Source organism: Patiria miniata, unplaced genomic scaffold, assembly GCF_015706575.1.
Source record: "Patiria miniata isolate m_02_andy unplaced genomic scaffold, ASM1570657v1 HiC_scaffold_6, whole genome shotgun sequence".
NCBI lineage: Eukaryota > Metazoa > Echinodermata > Asteroidea > Valvatida > Asterinidae > Patiria > Patiria miniata.
In genome coordinates, this window is record NW_024037073.1 from 16,852,989 (window position 1) to 16,878,398 (window position 25,410).

The 25,410-nt window shown below is 41.4% G+C and overlaps 1 protein-coding gene across 1 annotated transcript; it reads left to right on the plus strand.

Moving 5' to 3' along the window:
* The first annotated feature begins 8 nt into the window (after window positions 1-8).
* Window positions 9-24,625, plus strand: LOC119742436 (protein smg8-like). Its single transcript, XM_038218354.1, has 22 exons — window positions 9-144; window positions 2,185-2,290; window positions 3,695-3,733; window positions 4,691-4,813; window positions 5,983-6,066; window positions 7,332-7,399; window positions 8,523-8,634; window positions 10,176-10,241; window positions 11,040-11,128; window positions 11,729-11,859; window positions 12,417-12,616; window positions 13,544-13,683; window positions 15,179-15,266; window positions 16,027-16,182; window positions 17,086-17,229; window positions 18,275-18,485; window positions 19,587-19,745; window positions 20,529-20,675; window positions 21,457-21,618; window positions 22,757-22,916; window positions 23,793-23,975; window positions 24,320-24,625. Exons 1-22 carry the CDS (start codon window positions 89-91, stop codon window positions 24,438-24,440), a joined length of 2,745 nt encoding a protein of 914 aa, XP_038074282.1. The 5' UTR covers window positions 9-88; the 3' UTR covers window positions 24,441-24,625.
* Window positions 24,626-25,410: the final 785 nt, after the last annotated feature.

A 25,410-nucleotide genomic window follows, 5' to 3' on the forward strand; every position in this document is an offset into this window, starting at 1 on the left:
GTTGAAAGGTCACAGCATGTGACCTTTTTGAGCAACACACAGTGCAGTGCAGATTTCTCAGGACTCGTTACAGATAAATAATTGGGAAATGTCGGCAGATTTTAAGAAGTGTTGGTTCCAACATTCGTTTCTTTCGAATGCTGTGTAAGTGTACCTGACGTGCATTGCAATATTGTTGAATCATGATGAATGGGTATGTTGTGCCCATTCTTGAAAATCACGCAATCTTAAGAATGCGCGCGCATTAGAATGAGCGCGCATTCTTAAGAATGAGCACGCGTTCTTAAGAATGAGCGCTCATTCTTAAGATTGCGTGGGAATATCACGTGCACAATTTATGAATTTTGCGCAATCTTAACAAACATTGCACGACATAATTATGTTAAATGAAATGTATTTAAAAGCGGTTAATAGGGAAACAATTCATATAAAGAGGAAAGAAAATGTTCTATGCTTCTGTACTCTTATAACTACGATAATTTGAATCAAATTAAACCTGTTATTATTGCTTTTTTCTGCCCACTATGGGAAGTTTTGTAATAACGGAGGACTGGGAACTAGTCTGAGAAGTGCTTTGTTTAGGCTAGACAAGTATAAGTCCCTGTATGTATCATATGCATGCCAGGAAAAAAAAAACGATGTCCAGAAGCTGCCAAAATTGCTCTTTTGACTAGATAGAATCCAGCTCTGCGGCGTAATGGTGGGGGTGTGAACAATAAATTGGTGGCAATTTAAATGGGAAATAGCATTAGCACTATGGAATGTCACAGTATTCATTCTCATTCTTCACATTCTTCACATTCTTCATTCTTCCGTCCCCCCTCCCCCCCCCCCCCCGTCCCCCCCCCTCCCCCCCCCCATCCCCCCCCCCCCCCCCCCCCCCCCCCCCCCCCCCGCCTTTATTATCCCAAAAATCAGAATTCTTTCCAAGACACTATTATTATGTCTCTTATTTTTCCCCGGTCCCCCCCCCCCCCCCAATACGCGTATACTTTTCATATCCACTCTACTTTTCAGCGCCTTGCGTTGCAACAGTATAATTATTAAGAATCAGTGAACGAGGATGCAGCTAGACTTGCCAAGCGCAGCAGGTGCTCGGTATCGACAAGACCGTTATCTTGTCGCGCATTCTTAAGAATGTGCGCTCAATCTGGAAGAGTTATTTTTTGCGAAGATTGCGCAAGGATCCAGTTGCACAATCATAAGAATGTGCATGCACATTCTTAAGAATGCGTGATTTTCAAGAAAGCGCACAACAGATACAACGTGTCGTAAGGCAAGTGCGATTGCGAAGTTACGGGCCCTGTTCCTTTAGAAGAATGAAAATCCACTAAGGTTGGACTCAAATTAACTCAAACTCGAAATAGGGGAAAGAATGTATTCAGACATCACTTCAGCGGTTGTGTTCAACTGAACTGCACAGTCTATGGAGCTCGAGAGTCAAGAAAATTTTATTGCCTAACAAAATTGGAAATGCATGTCTTTTTATCAATTGTGCAAGGACTGACCTTTATTGTTGAGATGATATATGAAGAAAAAATGCCATCAGGTTGCAATATTCTTCCCCAAATAGGAAAGTCATGGATAGATCTGGGCAGGGTTTTTATTTTTTTATTGAAATTTTGGGGCAAAATGACGATGAACATGACGAAGATGACAAACATGACAAATAATAACAAAACCTTATTTCCTGATGTATTTTTGTTAAACTTATTATTTTAGATGGCGATCACCGCGATGCAGTGTGAATCCACAAAATAATTCACATTCTCTAGCAAAACGTACTGTTCAAAATTACACAAAAAGGGTCTTGAGAATTAAAAGAAAATTAAGACTGCTCAAGGTTGCTGATGTCATTTTGGAAAAAGATGAAAACACTCCAAGGAAGTTAAACAAAAGAGGGGCCCATAACTTTAAAATCACCATCGCAAGACTAGTTCAGAAAGCTGAGGTGGGGCGATACATTATCTGGTAAAGGTCAATTAAATATCTGAATGGCCAATGATAAAAATGAAAATTTTAATCAATCTTTTCTTTTTGAGATGAGTTTGATGCGCTGTACCAGATCGATTCCAAAGAATGAAGGGATAAAGAGGATGAGTCGAAAAGTTGTATCTGGGAGATTTTGTTGGCCTATCATTAAATTTATTTTTTTTCTCTTCCTCCGTATTTCACGTGTTGCAGCCCTGCCGAGTGTAATGATAACATCTGCGTTGTTGGAGTTTTTGGAAAGAGCCAACGAGCGAAAGGTTTGATGCTGAACGGTGTCACAACTAGAAACGGTTTCAAGGTAAATATGGCCAATGAGGAATCACCTGGGCTGGAATGTTATACCCTAACTACATGAACAGGGAAACAGGACAACTCGTACTCGAACCAACTCATATGCGAGACAACTCGTACGTGGCTTGGACATTTCATACGCAAGACAAGACGTGACCCAAATCGTACGTTAGACAACTCGTACACGGGCCAACTCGTACACGAACTAACTCGTACATCAGCCAAAATTAGCCAATTTAAAGAAATTGAACGATATGCCATATGAGTTAGTCCGCGTAAGAGTTGCCCCGTGTACGAGTTGGTCACATACAAGTTGGTTCGCGTACGAGTTGACCTGTATTCAACTACAGCAGTGGCCCAAACTTGGCAAGTCTAGTCCTAATTAACTGCAGTTGGGACGGTACCATCTTTAGAAGCTATAATCCTGTCAATAGTTGGGACAATCCCATCTGTAGTTGGGAATCGTACTATAGTTGGGATAATGCTTTAGTTGGGGTGTCCAAGTATCCGTATTGTGCATTGCACTATCCGTACTGCATTATCCATTGAAATTTTATACGCTTCAGATAGTGATTGAAGCGGATGACACATAAAATGTACAATACACATTTGGTTTTTGGTGTGGAATTGAAAGAAACAATGTAGTTGTGGGATAAAAAAAATATTTATGGTTGGCATTAAAATGTTTCAGCTGTACTCTACGCGTAAACTAACACGGAAATTTCAGTTCGGCTACTGGTTTTGGGCTTATCCTTCTTCAAAATGCAATGAGACGTGACCTACCTGGAATGTTGATTCATATTTCTGGAAATTTGAGCTTTCCATCCATTTATAAGGTTGTCAATCTGCTGTAACTTTGCCAGAGTCTCCCGTTCACTACACACATTATTTACGCCGCCATTTACGCCGGCTTTGATTTTCAAGATGGCCTACCCTGAGAAAGGTCTGTTGGTCACTAAGTATCATTGGCTTTTTGATGCATGCAGTTTAAACATGTAGGAATGATTCATAAAACAGAATGACTCAATGTTCCACTGAGCATTTCACCTCGAAGAGGTTATTTTCAATTTCCCACATCTTGCAGTAACTTAACCTATTCCGGTAAAATCGCATGAACGCAGCTTGTGAAGTATTGTCCAATTACATGATATACAAATGGATGCAAAACGCGCAAAATCTGAGACAAACAAAACTCAACGTACAAAACTCCATGGGGTTGTCCAAGGGGTGTGGCTGACTCGCAAACGGCGATAGGTTAATTGACGGTGCTGCCTTGTCAATGCGCTGTACTACACAATCACAAATTTGCATTTGGAGGTCTGTGAAAAAAAAAACGAGGGGTGGGGCTTAAGAAAGTTAAGGGTGGCTTCATATGTACATGATAATCGTATTGTGTGTTTGTTTTTGACAGGATCCTAAATTTAACCCACAGAAGATCGACGTTGACAGTGTAAGTGTTATAGTGGTCATTCTTTTTCTAGTATTGCATGGCTAAAATACAGATTAAAAAAAAATAAACCCCTCAACTGTTTTGTGCGGAAATGTAACCAGTCACACGAGTGTAAAGTAAATTCCATCAAATTATTTTCAAAAGGTATAAACCATGACTGTGTAGATCTTTAATGGATACAAATTATGCATAATACTGCTACTTAAGGGTACAGTACATCATTTGTCATTTGTACATTTTTTTTTAATTTGAAGCAACAAAAGTGCTCAAAATCTTAACTAACCTGATGAAGTGTTAGCTCAGTGAATGTTGTTTATTTCAAGAAAACAATATTGTAGGATCTCGATTTCAATTCAAAAGTTGCCGAGTCATGTTTTGAATTGCGCCCTAAATCAGTGTCCAGGCAACTTTCTCGCTCAGCAGATTGCAACTTTCGCGATGTCACACACTGACCCGATGAATTATACCAACCGCGCGCACGTGTGCCTCTTGTCAACGCTTGCGCGCACCCATTCACAGCTTTGCTGAATTAAAAACGAACTACTAAAGGAAATTTTCAAAAATTTGTCTGCAGGCGCATCTTTGGAAATTACCTTCTTTGATTGTTTTCTTCAAAATGACAGCATGCCAGAAAGAATAATTTAACAGGGAGTTTAGTGCCATTACCATCTTTAAACCAAGTATGCTTTTCAACAAAGATTTTGTCAGTTACTTTTTAGATAGCTGCAAATGATATACTCTACCTTTAATATTTTGATTGTGTTTACAAAAATTGTGCTGTTGGCTACTTGCAATGTTTGATATATTGTTCACAGATTTAAAAAAGTTTTAGTAAACATACCAAGAGATGAAAGGGTAGAACTCTTCTCATAACTGCTGATTTTAGTATCATTCTGATCAAATTGTTGTTGCAGCCCGAACCCCATATATTAAGTTGTTTTTCTTTCTGTGAATCAGTGCAGCATTGAGTGCTTCTACGATGCCGACTCCAGGGTGCTGTATCTCCATCTTGTCTCCATCTACGACACGCCAATGCTGGCACGAGTCTGCCAGCAAATGCAACAAAACCTGTCAAATGCTGTAAGTACAATCCAAAACCTGTAATAATTATAGTTTATTAACTTTCCAAAACTACAATGAGGGGCAATGTGACCAGCACCCGATTTCACGAAGCGCTGCGACACGTCGCAACTCAAGTTACGACGTGTAACACGTCGCAACTCGCGACGCGTCGTATCATCCATTTCAAGAAAGTTGCGATGTGTTGAACGCGTCGTAAGTTCCTTGACAACGGCTTAAAACACGTCGCAAGTTACGACGTGTCTAGTGGTCATCGCAAAATACGAAGTGTCCCTTTCTAAGCCAGTTTAATGCCATAAACATGACAAAAACGAGATTATAATACCGAGGCAATGTGTGTAAAGTTGTGAATAGAAAATTCATTGAATAATTATGAATTAGACTGGAATATTGCAGTTGAAATTTCAAAGTAGCTATACGGTCCAATGAGAGCTTGTTTTCCTTCAAAATTGCATCGCACGGCCACCATTTTGTTTGATGTTTTAAGAAATTTCGAGCTGAGATCCGACAACTCTTTGTTGAATATCAGACGACTATTTACTGTACGCTGACTATATACATAAAACAGTCACCGAGTTGTGCTATAAATACACCTACGACGCATCGCACTTACGACGTGTTTTGTGAAATGGATCGCAGGACGCGTCGCAGCTGCGACGCATCGTAGAGATACGACGCGTCGCATCGCTGCGATGCATCGTAAGTTACGAAGAGTTTGATGAAATCGGGTGCTGCTCATCAAAAATAAGTCTGCACCCGATTTCATGAAACTCATCGTAACTCACGATGCATCGCGGTTTTTACAGCAGTAATGCTGAGATTGTGCTCTATTCAAATCTGTAATAAAAATGTTTTTGACCGGGGTCCACAAATGACTCATTTAGCTTGATCGCATCACATATGTTTTTGAAACTTCAAACAAAGATATGTGAAATTTGTTTACAGAATATACATGAGTATTTTATAAACACAAAAATACTGGAGCCAGGTTCAAGGTTGCAGATTCAAACCCGCTCCAGTCAATATTTCTGCAAAGATCATCATAATATGCCATACCATTTTAAAAAGATACTGACTCAATTTTTGCTATTCATACATTGTACATTAGAATCAAGATCCCTTTTTTTAAACAGTAATTTATGTGTACATTGTATGTATTTTCTCTGCAGGATTGCCACACATTTTGGAAGGACCATGTGACGAGCCACGCCAGGGCATTGCTGTACATGTTCACTGTCTGCCACATCATGGTGGTAAGACTAGCTCAAGTTCATACTTAAACCCGCCTGCTGTTTCAACAGTCACAAGCAGTCAAAAAAATTAATCCTCTTCCCCTGCCATGCCTTTTACACAGGCTAGTCACCAACAAAATAAACCAAATATGGGTGATTTGTTTCTAGAGGGTACTTGTGCACCTGAAGGGGTCCATTTGAAGAGTTTAAATAATTTTTGAGTTAAAGGTACATCATTTGACACTATCCAAAAAGTAAGTGAAGAAATTATTGGTGAAAAGCATACTTGGTTTAAAGATAGTAATGGCACTAAACTCCCTGTGAAATTATTCCTTCTGGTATGCTCTCATTTTATAGAAAACAATAAAAGAAGGCCATCACCAAAGATGCTTTGGAAAGTTCCGTTAGTAGCTCATTTTTAATTCGACGAAGCCATGAATAAGTGCGCACAAGCGTTGACACTATGCACAAGCGTGCGATGTTGCTATTAATTGTCAGTTCATAGCGTGACATCGCGTAGCTGCAATTTGCGGAATGAGAACTTGGCCCGGATGCTGATTTCGTGCGCAATTCCAAGCATAACTCGGCAACTTTTGAATTGAAAGCGAGTTTCTAGCATATTGTTTTCTCGGAATATACATCATCCACTGCGCTAAAATTTCATCAGGTTAGTTGTTAAAGCTATAGTCCATCATTTGCAGCCATCCGAAAAAGTAACTGGCGTATTATTGTTGAAAAACATACTTGGTTGAAAGATAGTAAGTGGACTAAACTCCCTGTAAAATTAATCTTTCTGGCAAGCTATCATATTGAAGTAATCAACGAAAGAAGGCTTTTCCAACGGTGCATCTTAAGACGCACCGTAGGAAAATTTAAATTAGTAGTTCGTTTTGTTATTCGGCACAGCGCGCGCAAGCATTGGCACGACGCACAGGCAACTTCGCGTATAGCTACAATTCAAAACAATTCAAAACATGATTCAGCAACTTTTGATTTGAAATTGAGATCCTAGAATGCTGTTTTTCTCGGAATATACAGCTGAAGCTGAGCTGAAACTTCATCAGGTTAGTTGTTCAGTATCCTTCATGAGATTTTGAACACTTTTGTTGCTTCAAACGAACAAAATGCACAAATTACAAATAATGGACTATATCTTTAAGCACCCTTCTTGAGATTTTGAGCAATTTTTTTGCTTCAAATGAAAGAAAATGCACAAACTACAAATGATAAACTCTACCTTTAAAGGCTTTAATTTTGGACATGTTCTTCTTTTGTGTTTTTAACAGGTGGTCCATCCGAAGAACACATTTGATACTGGCTATATCCAGCTGTTTAGAGCCCTGCAAAATCTGAGGTAAGCAAAGAGTACCAAAAATAGAGGCTACATAAAACATAGTACATGGTGGGAAAAACAGAATCTGCTCCGTTCACAAGTAGGGCCCCCTCACCGGCAACGAAAGTACAGTTGGGGGTGACCGACAGACGCCATCTTGCCCGAGTGCAATTCGTTTGCTGCGAAGCGCGGCCATGCACTGCGTGTACAAAGTACATATGCCCTGGTGTAGTGCGTCACACACAAGGAATGGTGCGCGTCAACCAGCGAAATGTCCCGCCCATGGGAAGTCGTTGCTAGGTAAAAGGGCGCCCTCTTTAGTTAGTGCACGAAGCCCATAGATGTATTGTAGAGTGAACATTTCAACCTGGGGATGTCAGAATAATGACTGCGGCACAGAGATAACAAATATTGACCTTTCTATCACCGATGTGTGGTTGGCACAATACAGGTTGCCAAACTATGGAAGGTCAAAACTACAAAAATGAAGAATATTTATTAGGCCAAAAAAAAAGTCTCCCGTTTCTGGTATGGAGCTTGCCCCAAAAGTGGTGCGGCGACGCGGCTTTTTTTGTTTTGTTTTTACTTTTTTTTTTCTACAAATGTCGGCTGATGACTGCAAATGGTCCCCAACTAAATTTAGTGCAATATATATGGGAGTCCAGAGAGGCCACATAAAGCTTATACTTGATCGTAACCCCATCTAAAAACATGTTAAAATTGTGCAGCAGCAGGATTCCAGTCAAACCAGTGAGTTTGGCAGGTTTGAGACATCATCTTTCATTGAAAAAAAAAAAAAAATTCATTTTGCCGACGCGCATGGCTACGGCGACGCGCGCGCATACCAGAAACCGGAGATTTTTTGGGGGGGCCTTAATGATTACAAAAAGATTATTTCAGTTTTGAAAATACAAAATTATCAGCAAACGCTGCACAATAATTCCTGAACATGCCTTTTTCTTATGTTATGAGGACTTTTGGAAAAAGTGTGTTGCCAACTACGGATTTAGTGCTTGCGGCAACCCATACAAAATGGCGCTCAACGTTTACAAACAATCAAAAGGTCTGTATGAGGATCAAAGCTTGAGGTTTGAAGGACGAGGATTACAAAATGAGGACATTTTTTTGTGCTCTTTCTCTGCAGGGAGAAGCTGAATTCCTCAATTTCCAGCATCCTGAAGGAAGTGCCGATGGGGAAGGAATGTCAGAACAACGGCCGGCTGTGTACACCACGACTGCTCTTTATTTGCCAGCAGGTGAGCAGGTTTGACAGAAATGAGGAATAGTCTCAAAATAATAGATAGTTTAAAGGGACACGATGGCCTGGAATACCCCCAATTGGGCTAAAAAACATGTTTTAAATTGTATTATATTAATTGGAAAGTGCATTTAAAGATATGGTCCATCAATTGTAATTTGTGCATTTTGTTCGTTTGAAGCAACAAAAGTGTTCAAAATCTAATGAAGGATACTGAACAACTAACCTGATGAAGTTTCAGCTCAGCTTCAGCTGTATATTCCGAGAAAAACAGCATTCTAGGATCTCAATTTCAAATCAAAAGTTGCTGAATCATGTTTTGAATTGTTTTGAATTGCAGCTATATGCGATGTCGCGCACTGATCCGACGAATTATAGCAACCGCGCGCGCTTGGCCGAATAACAAAACGAACAACTAATTCAAATTTCCTACGGTGCGTCTTAAGACGCACCGTTGGAAAGGCCTTCTTTCGTTTATTACTTCAAAATAACGGCTTGCCAGAAAGAATAATTTCAAAGGGAGTTTAGTCCACTTACTATCTTTCAACCAAGTATGTTTTTCAACAATAATTACGCCAGTTACTTTTCGGATGGCTGCAAATGATGGACTATAGCTTTAAAAGTAGGATATAAACGTCAGAACAACCATCCTTTATAAACTTGGCGTTTTTGTGTTATTCCTGCGAGAGCCATGAGAGAACGAATTTCGCGGTCACAATTTTGTCCCAGAAAATACGAGCTGTGAGTGCTAGTTTTGGACCCTGTCGCACATTGGTTTGCATTCTGCAGACATGCGAGAAACAACATTGTGTATTGGTGCTGTGTGAGTGTATTATGTGACACACACACACACAATGTGTACACCGTGCCCTCTGGAGACGTGCGCACCATGCCCTCTGGAGACGTGCGCACAATAGGGAACAAAAGGTTGTATACGTCTCCACAGGGCAATTTCTATAGATGAATACGTCTCCACAAGGTTTTCACAAAATAGATATATGGATTTTACTCAAAAACTAGGAATTTCCAAGGTGGGTTGATCCGTCGCAAATGGAAGAGTTTTAGAAAAGGGATATGGAGTCCGAATTTCAGCCAAGGAAATTAGTTCTGGTTAAAATAAGAGCATTTTGAAACTTCACTTTCAAACTCCAAAACTTTACTATACGAGAACAAAGAAATATCTCCACAAGGATACAAATTTCAGTATGTGTGTATCAGATCAGTTCATTGAATAGAGATGACTTTAAATATGCATGCTTATGTCACAAGATGTTCGCTGTGTCAGATGTAAACAACTGGGCAGGGTTTTTCATCTTTTCTTGGGAATGGTAAGACATTAGGTTAGTTTCCCTTCAACCAGACCTTTGAAATAGGATAAGTAAACAATCCAAAAGTTAAACTTTTAGGGGATTTCAGGCCGTAACACCCCTTCAATAATTGAATTATATAGCACATTCTGGATTGATTCTAATGGAAAATCTAGACTTGATGCTTTCTTGAGTTTCCAACTGTCAACACGTTCTTTTTTTCTTTCGTCAGACTGACATGACAGAAGACGAGTTGAACTCAACAGCAACAGTGTCTACTACAAGATCCAAATTCAAGGTAGGTGTCCTCTTCCTTAGTTTCCTGCCCAGGTGGGAATTGTACCCCCCATATAAAGCAGAAGTAAACTAACAGACCCAAGTAAGAATTCCTTGCCCCTATTAGAATTCAATCCAGGGATAGCAGCTTTTTATTTTCATGTAAATGAAAACCTTATGGAATTTTTGATGTTGAAGGAATATCTAGTTTTTTCCACAATTTCAGTTTCTCTAAGCTCATTAAATGTCATGGTCCATGGTCCAATGCTTTTGGGATTCTACTCAAGTACAATGGTAGGTGGGTTTAGACTCTGAAAATGAAAATAGTGCTTCTGTTCTTGGGCAAGAAACTCTACTCCAATTTCCTCTTGCCAACCGGGAGTATTAATGGGCACCGTTTGTTCGTTCGTGTGGTCGCCAACTTGATCAAGATTGGTGCTTTAAACGGGCAAACTGGAAGAAAGCCAGTCTGCCGTGTCATCATGTAGATGGATGATGCCTTCCAACCATGTGGAGCCTGGTAGATGTTGCAGTTGCAGACAATATGCTCAATGGTTTGTGATTCGCCTTACTCATAGGTGTCGGATGGCTCAGCTCCTATTTTATACAGGAAATGCTTAGTACGGCCGACACCTGAGCGTATTCAGTTGAGATTGACCCATGACTTGCAGGGGAGGTCACAACCACCAGTGGAGGTAGAGAGCAGATTGTGAGCTGCTGCAGGAAACTGGTATCAAGGGCCTGATAAACAGGAGTAATAATTGTAATGTGCTTTGAGAGCTATACAAGTTCCAAAGTTTTCTTATTTTATTTTTTTCAGCGCTGGTCTTCCCGTAAGCTCTTACAGCATTCCTTGGAGGACCAGATCTACAGACTCCTGCGCAAGAGCCGCATTCTCACCAACAATTTGTAAGTCTCAATTGTCTTCCCGATTGAAATCACTAATATAATTGATTCCCCTTAATTAATAAAAGTGTTAAATATTCAATACAGTGCATCACCAAGCATATATGTAATGCGATCAAGCTAAATGAGTTGTTTGTCGACCCTGGTCAACTTTTTTTTTTACAGATTTGAAAAGAGCTCAATCTCAGCATTACTGCTGTGAAAACCGCATGCTGGTACCTTCTTTAGTTCAAAAATTATGGAAGTTGGAACACCAAGAGATGTGATGAAGTGATGTGATGAAGTGGCCCTATTTTGGCCTGAATCTCCAAATGAAACTCCCGACAAACCACTCATTTAGCTTCATTGCAAATATACATGCATTGATGAAACCTCCTTTTCAACTTTAGTTAGCCTGCATTTAAATCGTGCATTGAAATCATTATTTGTGACACCTAGATTTCTGTACGTATATTTATTTTTTACAATTCTGCAAGTAGGCCCTTTTCAAATTATTCAGTTTTCCTTCAAAGCTTCTCGCTGATTTCCCTGAACTTCAAAATCTAAGAAAACGGTCCTTTCCAATTTTAAACCTTTTTTGTCTTCTTTGAATCGTGTTCGCAGATCTCATTGCTTGTTCACTGTGCCCGGAAACCAGGCCTTTGTGCATTTTCTGGACCAGCAGAGTCTGGCCATGGACCCGGTTTCATTTATGATTTCTGAACTCAACAAAAACTTTCAGCCCTTCAAGAAAGGTAAGTGTCTGTGAATGTCAAATGTCACGTTTAATCAAACACTTTTGCAGATTCCATGTGCTTGTGCATTCCATGTCCCTTTTTATAAAAATTTTCCTGGGTCCAGTTTAATCAATTTACGTCGGAGGACGTCATAACACGCACTGGTTGTTTTTATACACAGGCACGACTGACAGGTTAAGACATCAAGATTGCTTTGACTCGCCTCCGGGTGACGTCTAGACACGTTAAACCCTCGTGCCTTTTGTACACACACAAAGTCGGTTAAGTCTGTGGAGGTTGACCATGTGTTGATATTTGAAATACTGAGAACCTCGTCTTTGCCTCATAAAAAAGTTTGGAGTATTTTGTTGGCTAAAGAGTTAGTAAAGTTGGTCTGAATTTCTTTTGTGTGCTTTTCTGCACTCAAGGGGCCAGTCTGATGGTGTACATGTATCACAGACTCTGTGTTGTTCTGGCGTTTCAACAGCCCAACAATGTGTGGATTTTTCGTTCGTTTGATCTCCATTCTCTACCCTCGTTTGGCTTATTTATTATTATTATTGTTTTATGTAAAGTCAACACCAAATTACCATCAGCGACATCACCGCCGGTACCCTCAGAGCAGTTCCAGATATTCACAGATACAATACCAACTGTGGAAGAGCCTAAGAAAATGGATGACCTGAGGTCGTTTCTATGGGAACACATCCAGCTGGTGCTGGATGGGAAGGGATTTGATGATGGAGTTGGGCGAGGGGCAACACCACATTGTGAGGTCAGTATGATTGGTCAGTAAAACTCCCCCCCCCCCCCCCGCATGGTTATTAATTTTTGTTTAAACGATGGTTCTTAGCAGAGGGTATAATTATGGATAAAACCGTATGGACTAAATGAAAAAGTACTATAGATTAGGAGTTGTTACATTTCCTCACTAAAAATAGAAAGCTTTTACAGTGCAAAATTTGACTGCCCTTTTTCCCTTTCGTAGGGACTAACATGTGTTTTAGGTAAACAATTGCACAAGATTTATACAGGGTAAGTAAAAAAAAGCGGAACCCAAACCCCCAAAATTATGTTTCATATTTTAAAAAAATGTGCCGCACCAAAACTTAAAAACGGTTGGAAAACCAATTTCAGAAACTACTGAAATTGCTCAATCCGTTCAAAGAATATCACCATTTAAACGCAATGACCCTAAAACCTGTTTTGTCCAGAAAAAGCAATTTATTGTGTGTTCTGACTGTTTGGAACAACACAGAAAATGAAACACATTTCTTGTTTCAACGACTATCAACAACTGTAGTACACAATATCTTTATTAACATCAACCAGATGATTAACAAAATCCACTTTTTTTCAAAAGACAGGCCTTCAAAACGACTTTGTTGAATATTTTTAACTGTTAAACTGAGGTTTTATCGCTGGTGATGTTTGAAGGCAATTGTGAAGACGATTCTTGAAATCACATTTTTGGACGAACGAGGTTTTAGGGACATTGTGTTTAAATGGTAATATCCTTTGAACGGATTGAGCAATTTCAGTAATTTTTGTGGAGTAGTTTATGAAATTGGCTTTCCAGTCATTGTTATTTTTGGTGCTACATATTTTTTTGTACTCACCCTTACATCTAATGACAAGTCTAGATCTACCATCAAAATGAAAAAAATGTCATTATCTTCCATTTTGTCCCCTCGTTTTCCAGAGCCTCAGTTTCAGCAGGTGGCAAGCCGTATCCAGCCTCCTGTACGAGTTCTTCATGAGCGACTCGGATGACCCCAAGGTCAGCAGTCACTTCAATGCTATGACCTCTGCCCTGGACCTGGACATGCGATTCTCTGAAGCGTAAGTAGCGGTGATGTCGCCAATTTGCGAGAATGTATAACATAGATCCTTGTCATTTTATTGGTGGAATTTAGTCACATGACATTAAATCATGTATCCCATTTCATTGGCAAATATTCCTTTGTATGATTTATGTCATACGTCACGCAATTTGGTTCCATTTACTGTACATTTTGGTTCCATTCAGTTCGCTCCTTTGCACGCACACCTCAGTATCGATTTCGGAGTATGAACTTTGCTATTGCTATGAAAGAGCAGCATTACGTGTTGACTGTACTTGGCCGAACATACTAACACTGTGTCGATCGCAACCTTTGACACAAACCCTGACAGTTATAATGAGTGCGTTCGATTACCTCCCCCGTGTTTACTTGTGCAAGCGCGATAGCGTTCGATTTACCTCTCGCGTGACTTGCCGCGCTTACTCAAGCCTGGCCCAAGTAATCGACTCGCCGAGCCGGTTACTTGGGTAGGTATCCCATAAGGCCATGCAATAAACATGGCTGCCAACGTGATGTCCGGCAGGCGCCTCACTAGGCAGGCGGCTGTGTCCGAAACGGGCTTCCAGAGCTACGGCTATGTCTATTGTCAACTCGTCCCCGCGTATTTTCAATGGGTGTGGACTTAGACCTAGCTCTAGACAGTTGATTCGGATGCAGCCTCAGTGTCTTGTCAAAGTTCAACTTTCCAGCTCCTGCGCGAAACTTTACCCGAATCCGTTCATTTGTTTAGCTCCACTGCGCATTGTCTGTCATCTAACGAGGAGCCAGGTGCGAGTAGCTGGGGGAAGTAATCAAACGCACTGAAAGTGGATATGTAATTGGGCCAAAAATTGATAATTTTTATGACTGCAGATATGGTAAACTTTTTAGATGTGGGACATTAGGTAAAAAAAACCCTGAAATCTGTGTTTTCTCCCTGATTCTCAGAGGATTCATTTCTGGCCTTTACCCACCTTGTGTAAACATTTGACTTAAAGTGGTAATGGCTTGTGTTGACCAATTAGCAACTGTAGTACATTGTATCACATTGTGTATATTCACCGATGATGAGCCCATAAAACCATAGAGTGCTTAGGCGGTTTCAGGGAGTAATAGGAGGGTAGTTTGGGGTGGCACATGGGCCTTATTCGCGAGTCGGCCATATTGAATTGAAAGTGAGGTAAAATCTTAATTTTTGGAACTTGCGAAGAGAAGTGAAAGCAAGTCATTTCCTAATTACATGTAATTCCAGTCGACTTCAATGAATAATTTTAAGTTTGTAATTAAAAATTCCCTAATGTTAAAAGCCAGATTTAAAAAAAACCCAGTAAAATAAGGCTGCATTGTGCCTGCATAAATAGGTTGGCACCATCCATTGAACAGTTAACACAATAATGACATATGTTCAGGGAACTCGACAAAAATGGCCAACTCACGAATAAGGCCCATGGTGGCTGATGGGTTTAATTGTCATCAGACTGACCAATCGGGTTATTTCCTTTGCTTGACAACAGGCGATGTAACAAAGTCCTGCCCATAGCAACCAGGACATACCAAGAGGGGGCGCCCTCCCACTACACAAGCACTGTCCATGCAAGCAGGGTGAGTTACTCATTCTGCGTCTTTCCTCGCCATATACCCAGGGTGACCATTTTAGCCGATTTTTTGCTAGATCAGACAGATGTTTTGGAGGAAAAAAAATGAATCTAGTAGAAAAATCTAGCACAATGAATTTTTTGCAGAATTCTGTAAAATCGGTGATCTTAGCAGAATAATATAGCAGATTTTTTTTCAATCACTTCAAGCAAACCTTTGAACAGCGGGGATAGGCAGACCAGTCTAAGCGTTGAGGTTCCCTGACGTTTAGGACTACACAATATGTACTATAGCCATTGGAAGCCAGGCTAGACACATGCTAATTTGTTTTTTATTATCAAAAAACGGAAAACGGAAATTTCATGATTGATGAGTATAACTGTTTATAATGTGTTTTTAAGTAATTCTGGATGATTAAGCAGATTTGCTTTAAAAAATCTATCAGATTTTTTAAGTGCATCTAGCAGAAACTCATGCATATTGGATGTGTCATCCGTTTCAGTCGCTACCTGAAACGTATACAATTTCAACGGATAACGCAGTATAGCGCAATGTGCAATATTGATACATGGACGCATGCATGTCTTTTGTCGAACAACTGAGTTGTACGCATCACGCAGTGCGCACTACGTTTCAGCATGACGGACACATGGATTTTCAGCTTAGTTCTTTTCCACTTACACCAATGGGAACACCGAGCTTCCAGTGCACGTTTTCCGTTGAATTACTGGAACTTTCTTTTGTCTATAACCCATTTTTTTTGTAGCTGGCTCAAGCCATGAAGGTGTTTTCCCAGCACGCCCGGGGGCCGGCCTTTGAGAAGTACGCCAACCAGCTGCAGGCCGAGTGCCAGCTCTTTTGGCAGAGTGGACGACAGCTTTGTGAGGTGGTCAGTCTGACGGGCCACCACTGCATCCACAAGGTAGCACATGAAAACTGGAAAAATTGTTGTCCGGTTGTTTTGGTTTTGAGTCTTTGGTCAGGGGGTTCATCTTTCATTTTTTGACTAGAGGTTGATTCATTGCACTATAACAGGAACAATATGCGCAATGCGCACACCTGTATGCATACGTGTGTAAACAAACAACGGTTGCTACCTTTTTGGCTGTTGTATAGGGGCAATTACATTGTCACGGATGCTACATTCTGAGCCCCAAACCAAATTGAAACAGTAAAATACCTTAAAACCCTAACTCCCTAGGCCTTTTTGCTAGGATGTAGCCTCAATCCTGCAAATTCCTCCAGTTGGCCTCATGGAAAAAATAGTATATAGCCTCAATCCTGCAAATTCCTCCATTATTTCTGGAATATGGTCCGTGGAGGGGTGACCACTGCCTGAATCCTGCAAAATCCTGCGGCAGTGACTGTCAATATGTTGAGGCTTGGCCAGTGACATCATGGAGCAGTACGGAGGATTTCAAGCATAATCCAGGCCTATATTTATGCACGGCTGAGCAAAAACAACACCAGGTACGACCCAAGACCTTGACAAAGTGCATCCTACAAAATCAGTAATGCACTTTTGCCGTGTAACCTCAATCCTCCAAATTCCTCCACTTTGTCAGAGAGGGTTTTGGAGGATTCAGGGCGGTTAGGGTTAATGTACGTTATGACGTTGTTATGGATGTTACATAATAATGTTACGGACATTACGTGTCTAAAATAAACTTCAAATACATGGTAAAAAAATATACTAAATCACAGTATTCTAAGTTCTGTGTGATGTATTCATGTATAGCGAATGCTAATGACTCACTCTTGACAAATCAAGACAGAGAATCTGAAGTGTTTAGGAACTGTTCTCTTCTATCTTTGCTTTCTCCAGGCTCATCTCTTGCTGGACAGCCTGATTGACCCTGAAACGGAGGCCGTGATTCCCAGAATGCCTCATACCAACAACAATCGCACCCCTTGCGCCTGCAACTGTGGGCGCACCGTGGGGCAGAGAGACGATCCGTTCACCCTGAAGGTTAGGCCTGGTCCCATCTTTCATTTCTCTACTGATTATGGAATTCCACTCTTATGATCAGCATAGAAGTTTCTCCCACTACTGCTACGTGTAAACTAACACAGAAATTTTAGTTCGGCCGCTGGTTTTGGGCTTTATATTTATAAAATCCTATCTCGAAATACAGTGAGACGTGACCTACTTAGAATGTTGATTGATAATTTCGGGGAATTTTAGATATAGATTTATTTATAAGAGGTTCAATCTGCTGTAACTTTGTGAGAGTTTACTCGTTCACCGTACACAAAGGCTGCCATGTCTGTTTGCGTTATTTGCCTCGCTTTGATTTTCAAGATGGCGTACCATGAGAAAGGGTTACGGGGTGTACGCATATGCATTAGCCAAGGTTGCTCACTACCCTATGAAATAAGCACCAAAATGTTTCTGCTACAGTAAAATCTCAAAACAAGTCGAAAATTCACAATTTTCCAACAATTCTGCCCAACAATTGTTTTGTTATGTTCTTTCAAAACACCCCTCTGCCCGTATCTATGTTACATGTACATGCCTCGCACATGCTGTGCTAAAAATCGCCTTTCATGGAGGTTGGGGTGCACGTGGTGCGTACTGCGCGATGTGGCGCAGAACGTACGGGCGCAGGAATAAAGTGTTTATAACCAGGCAGTGTTTTATCAGCGGCTTAAAACCACCCCACGTGACGTGCTCTCCACCAATGGAATGGGTAATATGTCTTAGGCATATTGGAATAAGTACGTTCACGGTATTATGCGCCATTTTGTTCACGGGGCAAAAGTACACGTGTGCTGTGTAGGCATCATCAATTGAAAAGTTTTGGCTTCCAAGTCCTCATGTGTTCATTCCAAAATACGCCCGGGTCAAACAACGCATATTTTTTTGCCCCATGAACAAGATGGCGCATATAACCGTGAAACTGCTGATTACATGTATTCTTTTGAATGTCACTGGCTTCTTTTCTGCAATGGCGCCAAAGAAGACTCATACATACTCAGAAATCTTAGCTCTCTGATATCTCTCGCTCCTGCAGCTTGCCAACTTTGACTTCTTCCAAGGCCTGGAGGAACGCTGCTGCAGCAAGCTCAGGCGACACAAGTTCCTGCTGTACGAGGCCAAGCGCCGCGACTCCACAGTGCTGCTGGCAATGGCAATGGCAGGCAAGGACCAAGCAAAGGATCCTGGGAAGGAGGCCGGAAACGAAGACAGCCTGAGCAAAATGGCTGCCGAAAAGCTGAAGAGCGGTAGGATATTGTTTTTTTGTTTGGTTGTTGTTGAGGGTTACTGTCACAGCAATGGAATCAGGTACAATTGAACCCTGATAAGAAGAGCATTTATACAAAATCTGTTAGGCCCCAAGTCCTTGTTCTTCTTTGTTTTCCTTTGTTTTTCATTACTGTTAATACAAGGTACTTATTATAACAAGGTAATTTGTAAAGTCCCAAGAACCTTGTTATAAAGGTGTTCAACTTTACTTGCATCGATGGCAGCCACTCCGTGTGTTTTTTTTAAGGCATGCAACATTTTCTGCAGATCAGGGGCTGATTTCACGAAACTTGTCTTAACTTACGACTCATCTTAGAACTTGGATGAGTCTTCGCTCTAAGATCGATCCTGGCTGAGATTCGTCCTAAGGCCTATTTCACTAAACGCACCATAAGCAAGATGCATCAAAACTGCAAATTTTACGCAGTGTCATGTTTGTGTTTACCTTTTGAAGAAACCATTGTTGAAAAGCAATGCATAAAACTAATTTTCTCGCGCATACATAGAACACGAAATTTCGCCTCAAGTTTGTCTACCCATTAAATTTCACACATAGGTCTCCAGAACACGAGATACCTTTTTATAAATATCCTTATGACTAAACAATTTGCCCCTTGAAAACACTCCTCAGTTCTAACATTTTTGTATCGTGTAGTAAATCAGCACCCTCTTGTTGTTACATCCTCGCATTTGCAATAGGAATAATGTATATTTTCAATAGAGGGCGCTATGTTATTTTGGCCAAAGCTTAAAAAACAAGTAAGCTGCATTTAAGGTACTTAAGGTACTACATTAAGCGCACTAACCTTTCCAGACAAAGTAGGTGAACTTCACAAACTGCCATAACTTGCTTAAAAATTGGATTTAAGATCTCAAATTGCGCATGAGACATGCTTGTTAGTGTAGCATTTTGAGGTATATGTTGTGTGAGCGTTTGGTAGCTGAATGGTGAGTAAAAACAACGTCAGTAGTAATTACGGTCCCAGTCCGGTTCATGTCTATGTTCATGAGCCAGGTCAGATCATGATCTGTCACAAAAAGTCTGAATTATATTATCATCCTTTGCTTTTTTTCTCCAGAAAACACAGCGAGCATTCCAAATACCTTCAGCCCCGCTCTCAGCCTCGGCCAGTCAGGGGCCAGCGATCTGCTATCCCATGATACCCACAGCGGGTTGCCAGGCAACAGCGCGGCCAGTCTGCTGAGCATGGGCGATGGCATCCATGAAACTGTCAGGGGTAAAAATCTTCACTCCACCATCTCTGAAAAAGCTGCAGAGTGTCCCCTTGCAAACATCAAATAACAATCACTTGTATATCTGCATGGCTCAATATATAGTTGCCAATCATCGGACAATGTATGCATTTCAATTCTGAGATATAAAATAGGTTCACATGTATTCTTGATTCTTTGAATAATAAAGCTGGAAGGCAGATTGCGTAAATTACATGTTTTCATATTTGGGTTCCACTTTTCACATTTGGGTTTCATTTAAACATTTAGGAAAATCTGTGAATGGATTTTGAATGTGATTGTTTAGCCCATTAGACCTTGAAACCACCCTAAACCGCCCTAAACCATGCTCATGTCACCCATGACCCGACAACGATTCCACGGCGTGGACAATCATGTGACTTCTTTAACAATAGCTGTTAAAGCGTGTTAAACCGTTCGCTGATTGGCTACACAACGAAATGAGATGATCTTCATGCGCACTCGACGTTGTAAATTCACACGTCGTAGGAGTTGAAATATTTCTACTCTTGCAACTGTTTATTTTTTTTTAGCACCATCTGATGCGGATCGTCTTAATATCATCGCAGTTACACTCAGGTTGCAAGAAAATCGGCAACTAAATTGTTCCCAACGGTCGTAACTCAGGTGCAGCTTGATCATGAAAAGTCAGTCGCCGACTGATCTGTGTCATCGCAAGGTTGACCTGAGGACGGCCTTAGAATTACATTAGTGTAAACAACATTTTACCTGCCTCACGTAATACCCTGGACTTTCCCCACTCGCAGAGAAGCCTGTGTATTTCCGAGAGTCCTCAACAGCCGAGTACCTACAGGGCATGATGTGCTCCACCTCCCCCCGGGGCCTGCTGCCGCTGTTCTCATCCTGGTCGTTGCTGTGCTTAGGCAAGGCATCGTTGTACAACCCCAGCAAAGGTGAGAAGATGAACACTTGTTTTTGGCCTCAGCTTATGAACCTTTTAAACCCTCCCTCTCTGGCTGTCAAATTCAACACAGCTATCCCAGCAATCAAAATCAATCAAGTGACTATTTTTAACAGTTAAGAGCTCCCAGTCTACTTAAAGCAGGATTGACTGGCTGTGACTGTTTATGTAACTTGAGACAGCTTGGCCTTGACAGTAGGTGATTGATAAACCAGCTGTGCCAGTTACCTGCTTTTGTCTGTTGATGGAATTTGACTAGTCACAGTGCTTGCGGGAATGTGATCTGACTGTTGGTGACTAGCGTGTGTATAAAGGCATGGCAGGGGAAGAGGAATAATTTTTGACTGTCTAAGAGGGTTAAAGGGTCCTTGAAATGAATTTTTCTTAATAGGAACATAATTATTTTGTGCAACTTTTTACTCATCTTAAATGTATGAAAACTTTTGGCCATTCCTTTTTGGTTTATTTTATTCAAAAGTGCACTTCTTTACACATTAAAATAATTGCATGCTTTTCTGGACAATCGGGGGGCTGTTGCTGTGATGTCATTTCAGGAATTCAAAAAACTGTTTAGTAGGGGTTTTCTGTTCTGATCAAATTGTGATTTCTGTTCAAAATCACGAGCTTAACACTCGGTTGGCACTTGAACCATAGAACCCTAGACCTTCTGCTTTACTAGTGCAGAGATCTTAAAAAGACACTTGGCCATCTGTGTGATTTTTTAACCTGCTGTGAAAATACATTTTCTGGGTGTTTTTTCCAACCCACAACAGGACTGGAGCAGCCGGGTTTCCTGCGGAATTGTAACTTCCTTGTTCCCTGGGATCTTCCCGTTCCCAAAGGGAGCGCGCTGGATCCTTCCTGGCCGGTGCTGAGCGACACGGGAGGGAGCAGCCGGAAAGGAGGAAAACACCGGGACAAGAGAGGGGCCAAAGGTGGGTTGTCATCATTTCATCGATTGTTTTCATGTAGTATTTAAAGGTAATTTACAACATTTGCAAACATCACAAAACAAAACTACCAAATGATTATGAAATACCTTACTTAGCTGTAAGTGAATAATAGTCTCAAACATCCTGTGTGAAATCATGGCACCTGGTGTGCTGTCATTTTCATCCACGTGTGGCTCTGGATCATAGAGCTATATTGAATTACTAGAGTGCTAACTCCGCATTTTGCGCGTGGAGACGCTTTGAAGCCGTCCTGGGCGCAGACATTTTGAATTCATGTGCATGTTTGTAGGACATAATGAAATTTAGATGGATTGAATTTTAAAAGTGTACTCTAACTGCTACGCGCCAGTAGAACATACATGTACCAGCAAACAACTTAAGCGCGTCATGACGGTTCAAAAAACGTTAAGGCAAAAAGCATCTGCAGCGGATACGCGCACGCGTTGTGCTGTTTGCGCAGAGCAAAATGAAACGCTCATTTGCTGATCGTGCGTTTCAGTTTTGGGCGTATCAACTTCGGTAACGCACATGTATAAAATACAATTGCAGATATGCAAAAAGCCGAACAAAAGCCGTACGAAATTGGGTGTTTTCCATAGGTTTGTGCACAAATATGGATGCGCCCAGCAGGCATCACTTTGTACATGAGTCAGCGCTCTAGTAATTTAATATAGCTCTATGGTCTGGATAGGGTTCGAACCAGGGTCACAGAGGTGAAAGGTAAGAAAGTACCTCTGTGACTGAAAACCTGATCCACATGGTCATTCATGGATTCGAACCTGGGTAACAGACTGATGAAAGGTGAGCAAGGCAACACAATGACTGAACCCCAATCCACATGTAGGTCTGGATAGGAGTCGAACCTGGGTCACAGATGTGAAAGGTAAGAAAGTACCTCTGTGACCCTCTGAAACCCAGATCCACATGTTCATCTTAGGATAACCAAATCCATTTATGGGTCTGGGTTGGATTTGCACCTGTGTCTCAGAGGTGGAAGGTGGGGAAGGAACCACAGTTACTAAAAACCGAATCCATACATGGGATTCGAACCTGGGGCCCAGAGGAAAGTACTAATGTGTCAACCTTACAATAATAGCTTTGTATCCCGTACTGCTTTCAGAGGCCTACATCGGTGACGAGTACGAATGCCCGCGGGGCCATCGCTTCATCTGCTCGGGCCCGGACAGTATCGTCAAGGCAAGCGGCAGTGGCATCGTCAAGGATACTGGGACGAAACTGGTGACATCCGACATGCCACTGTACTGTCCTTGCCCTTGCCGGTAAGAGTGTTTGCAGTTGAACCCTCCTCGTCCTTGTCAAAGACCCTGTACTTTCCCTGCCCAAATTTCTCGTTGTATGATTTTTTTTTACCCCAAAAGGCAAAACTCTTCCTTTTGTATTTTGGGCACCTTCAAAAAATGTGGCTTTTGGGTTGATGTTGAGGATATCAGATCCGCATTACAAGTAGACCGCGTCCCCAGTCCCTACATTATCAAAATTGAGGTTAGGGGTGGAAAAAAACAGTTTACTCTACGAGAGCTGAATTATTGTCAGGCCAAAAAATAAATCAGAATTTGTAAAGGAGTTACAGGGATTTCTTTGGTTCTATGTCCTATCTCAAAGTTGAATAACTTGCTAGAAAAAAGCAGTTTACAAAAAAAAATATCTATTTTTTGTGATGAAACCCCAAATATATTTTTCAATTCGTCGTGTCCGATCAGCAAGGTCGAATCTCCTAAAATGGCTTAAGACGTCATGTACGTGAAACGCGAGTTTTCAATGTCAAAAGGTTGTATCTTGCTTAAAATAACCCAGATGTACACACAAAGTCAATGAACATCGCGAGATACGACCTTGTTACACGGAGTGTATTCACGAGAGATTTGACTTAGTTGCAGAATGCGAAATACGACCTTGTTGCAGGGATTGTATTCACGAGAGAATGACTTAGTTGCAGAATGCGAGATACGACCTTGTTGTACGGAGTGTATTCACGAGAAAGTGACTTAGTTGCAGAATGCGAGATACGACCTTGTTGTACGGAGTGTATTCACGAGAGATTCGACTTCGTTGCAGAATCCAGTTACGACCTTGTTGCACGGACGTGACGACTTGTTTACAACAAAAAAAATTCTTTTTGGTTTCCCTGGCTACAGGACCACCAAGCCCCCACTTGGCCAGCTGATGCGGGCCTTCATTGTCACCCCTGACGTACCCCTTTACATCAAGCTGAACCCCCGCCTCAGGCCCGACCAGCACCCCTGCCCGATATTCCACCCCGAGATGAGTGAAGACGGGATCACACTGACCAGCAACAGCCTGTGGGTGCTACGCTTTCCGTATCCTTTTATTATAAAAAAAGTCTGAAATTGTTGTTTATGGACTTGAACTAAGGACTAGTAGACTATTAATGTACTTGTCAATGCGCATGCGTGCGCGCGCGTCTGGATGGAAAGTTCCAGTACTTTCCCTCTCTTGTTCAAGTGATAGTTTTGAGTGACAACATGTTTGCCCACTTTCGGCACTTTCTGAAAGTTATCAAAGTCTCTGTGTCAATTATTGAGTTGTAAAGTTACCCCCAAGGACACAACAGAAATCATCCAAAATTCCTCATAGTTGTTTATAATTATAGCAAGTTTGAAACCGTTGATTGGTTATTTAGTCCTTAAGTGTCTTCCTCTAGTTATGTTTATGTGGATGAAAACGGCCCCGTCCGTACCCCGACCGACAACCAGCCGATCCCCTCTGCCAAACTCCTGAGGGGCATGTACCTGACCACGTCGCAGAAACCACCAGACAGCTGAAAAAAACAACGCCCACCCCCGACCCCATCCCTCACAGAATCCCTCGGTGAGTTGAGATGTTGCTTCTCATGAGGCAGGTTCATGCTGGTGATGTTGCCGTAATCCGGTAAGGAGACCATGTTGTCTTTATCTAGCAGCCGATACGATTATTCTCCGAAGCTTGAAGAAGCTCTCTAAAGTAGATCCAAAAAATGAAGTAACGAAATTCACCAAAGCTTTGGTATTGTAGCATTAATGCAGGAGAGCCAAGCCAACATGCTCTTCTCCTGAGCTGCCACAGTATTTTCAGGCATGCCATCTCTGGTGATGTCGCTGGTATGTGCTTTGAAGCACCTCAATTAAGGTTGCAATATTTACAATGACATCATCAAAAACTTCAGAGTAGCATTTTTCAAGATGAAAGTCTTCAGCAACTTGAGTGTACCCTGAAAATGGATAGAGGGGATTCAAGCTGAGAGTGGTGAAGTGGTTAACAAGAGGAGGATATGGACATGGTGGCCATTAAAATGTTTCACCCAACTTTTCCTGCGTTAGCTTTGGAGCTACCACAACTTACGTGTATCTACATCCAAGCATGACAGAACAGACAGTTCCAGCCAGCAGCTGCAATCACATGGGTTTTTTGTGTTCATCGCTGAAAAAAATACACAAATTCCTCATTTTTTTCACATCATCCAAGACATAAGAAAAAAGCAACTAAAGCTGCCCTCAGGTCGACCTTGCGTCGATACAGAAAGAACAGTCAGCAACCGACTTTTCAGGATCAAACTGTGCCTGAGCTACAACCGTCAGGAACATATCAGTCGCTAATTTTTGCGACCTGAGTGTAACTGTGGTGATATCACGACGATCGGCATTTGTCGGCGCTTAAAAAGAATTCAACAGTCGCAAGAGTAGAACATTTCTTCTTCTGTGACATGTTCTGGACAGCGGGAATCAGTCGCAGTCAACCTGTGTGAAGCTCATCTCA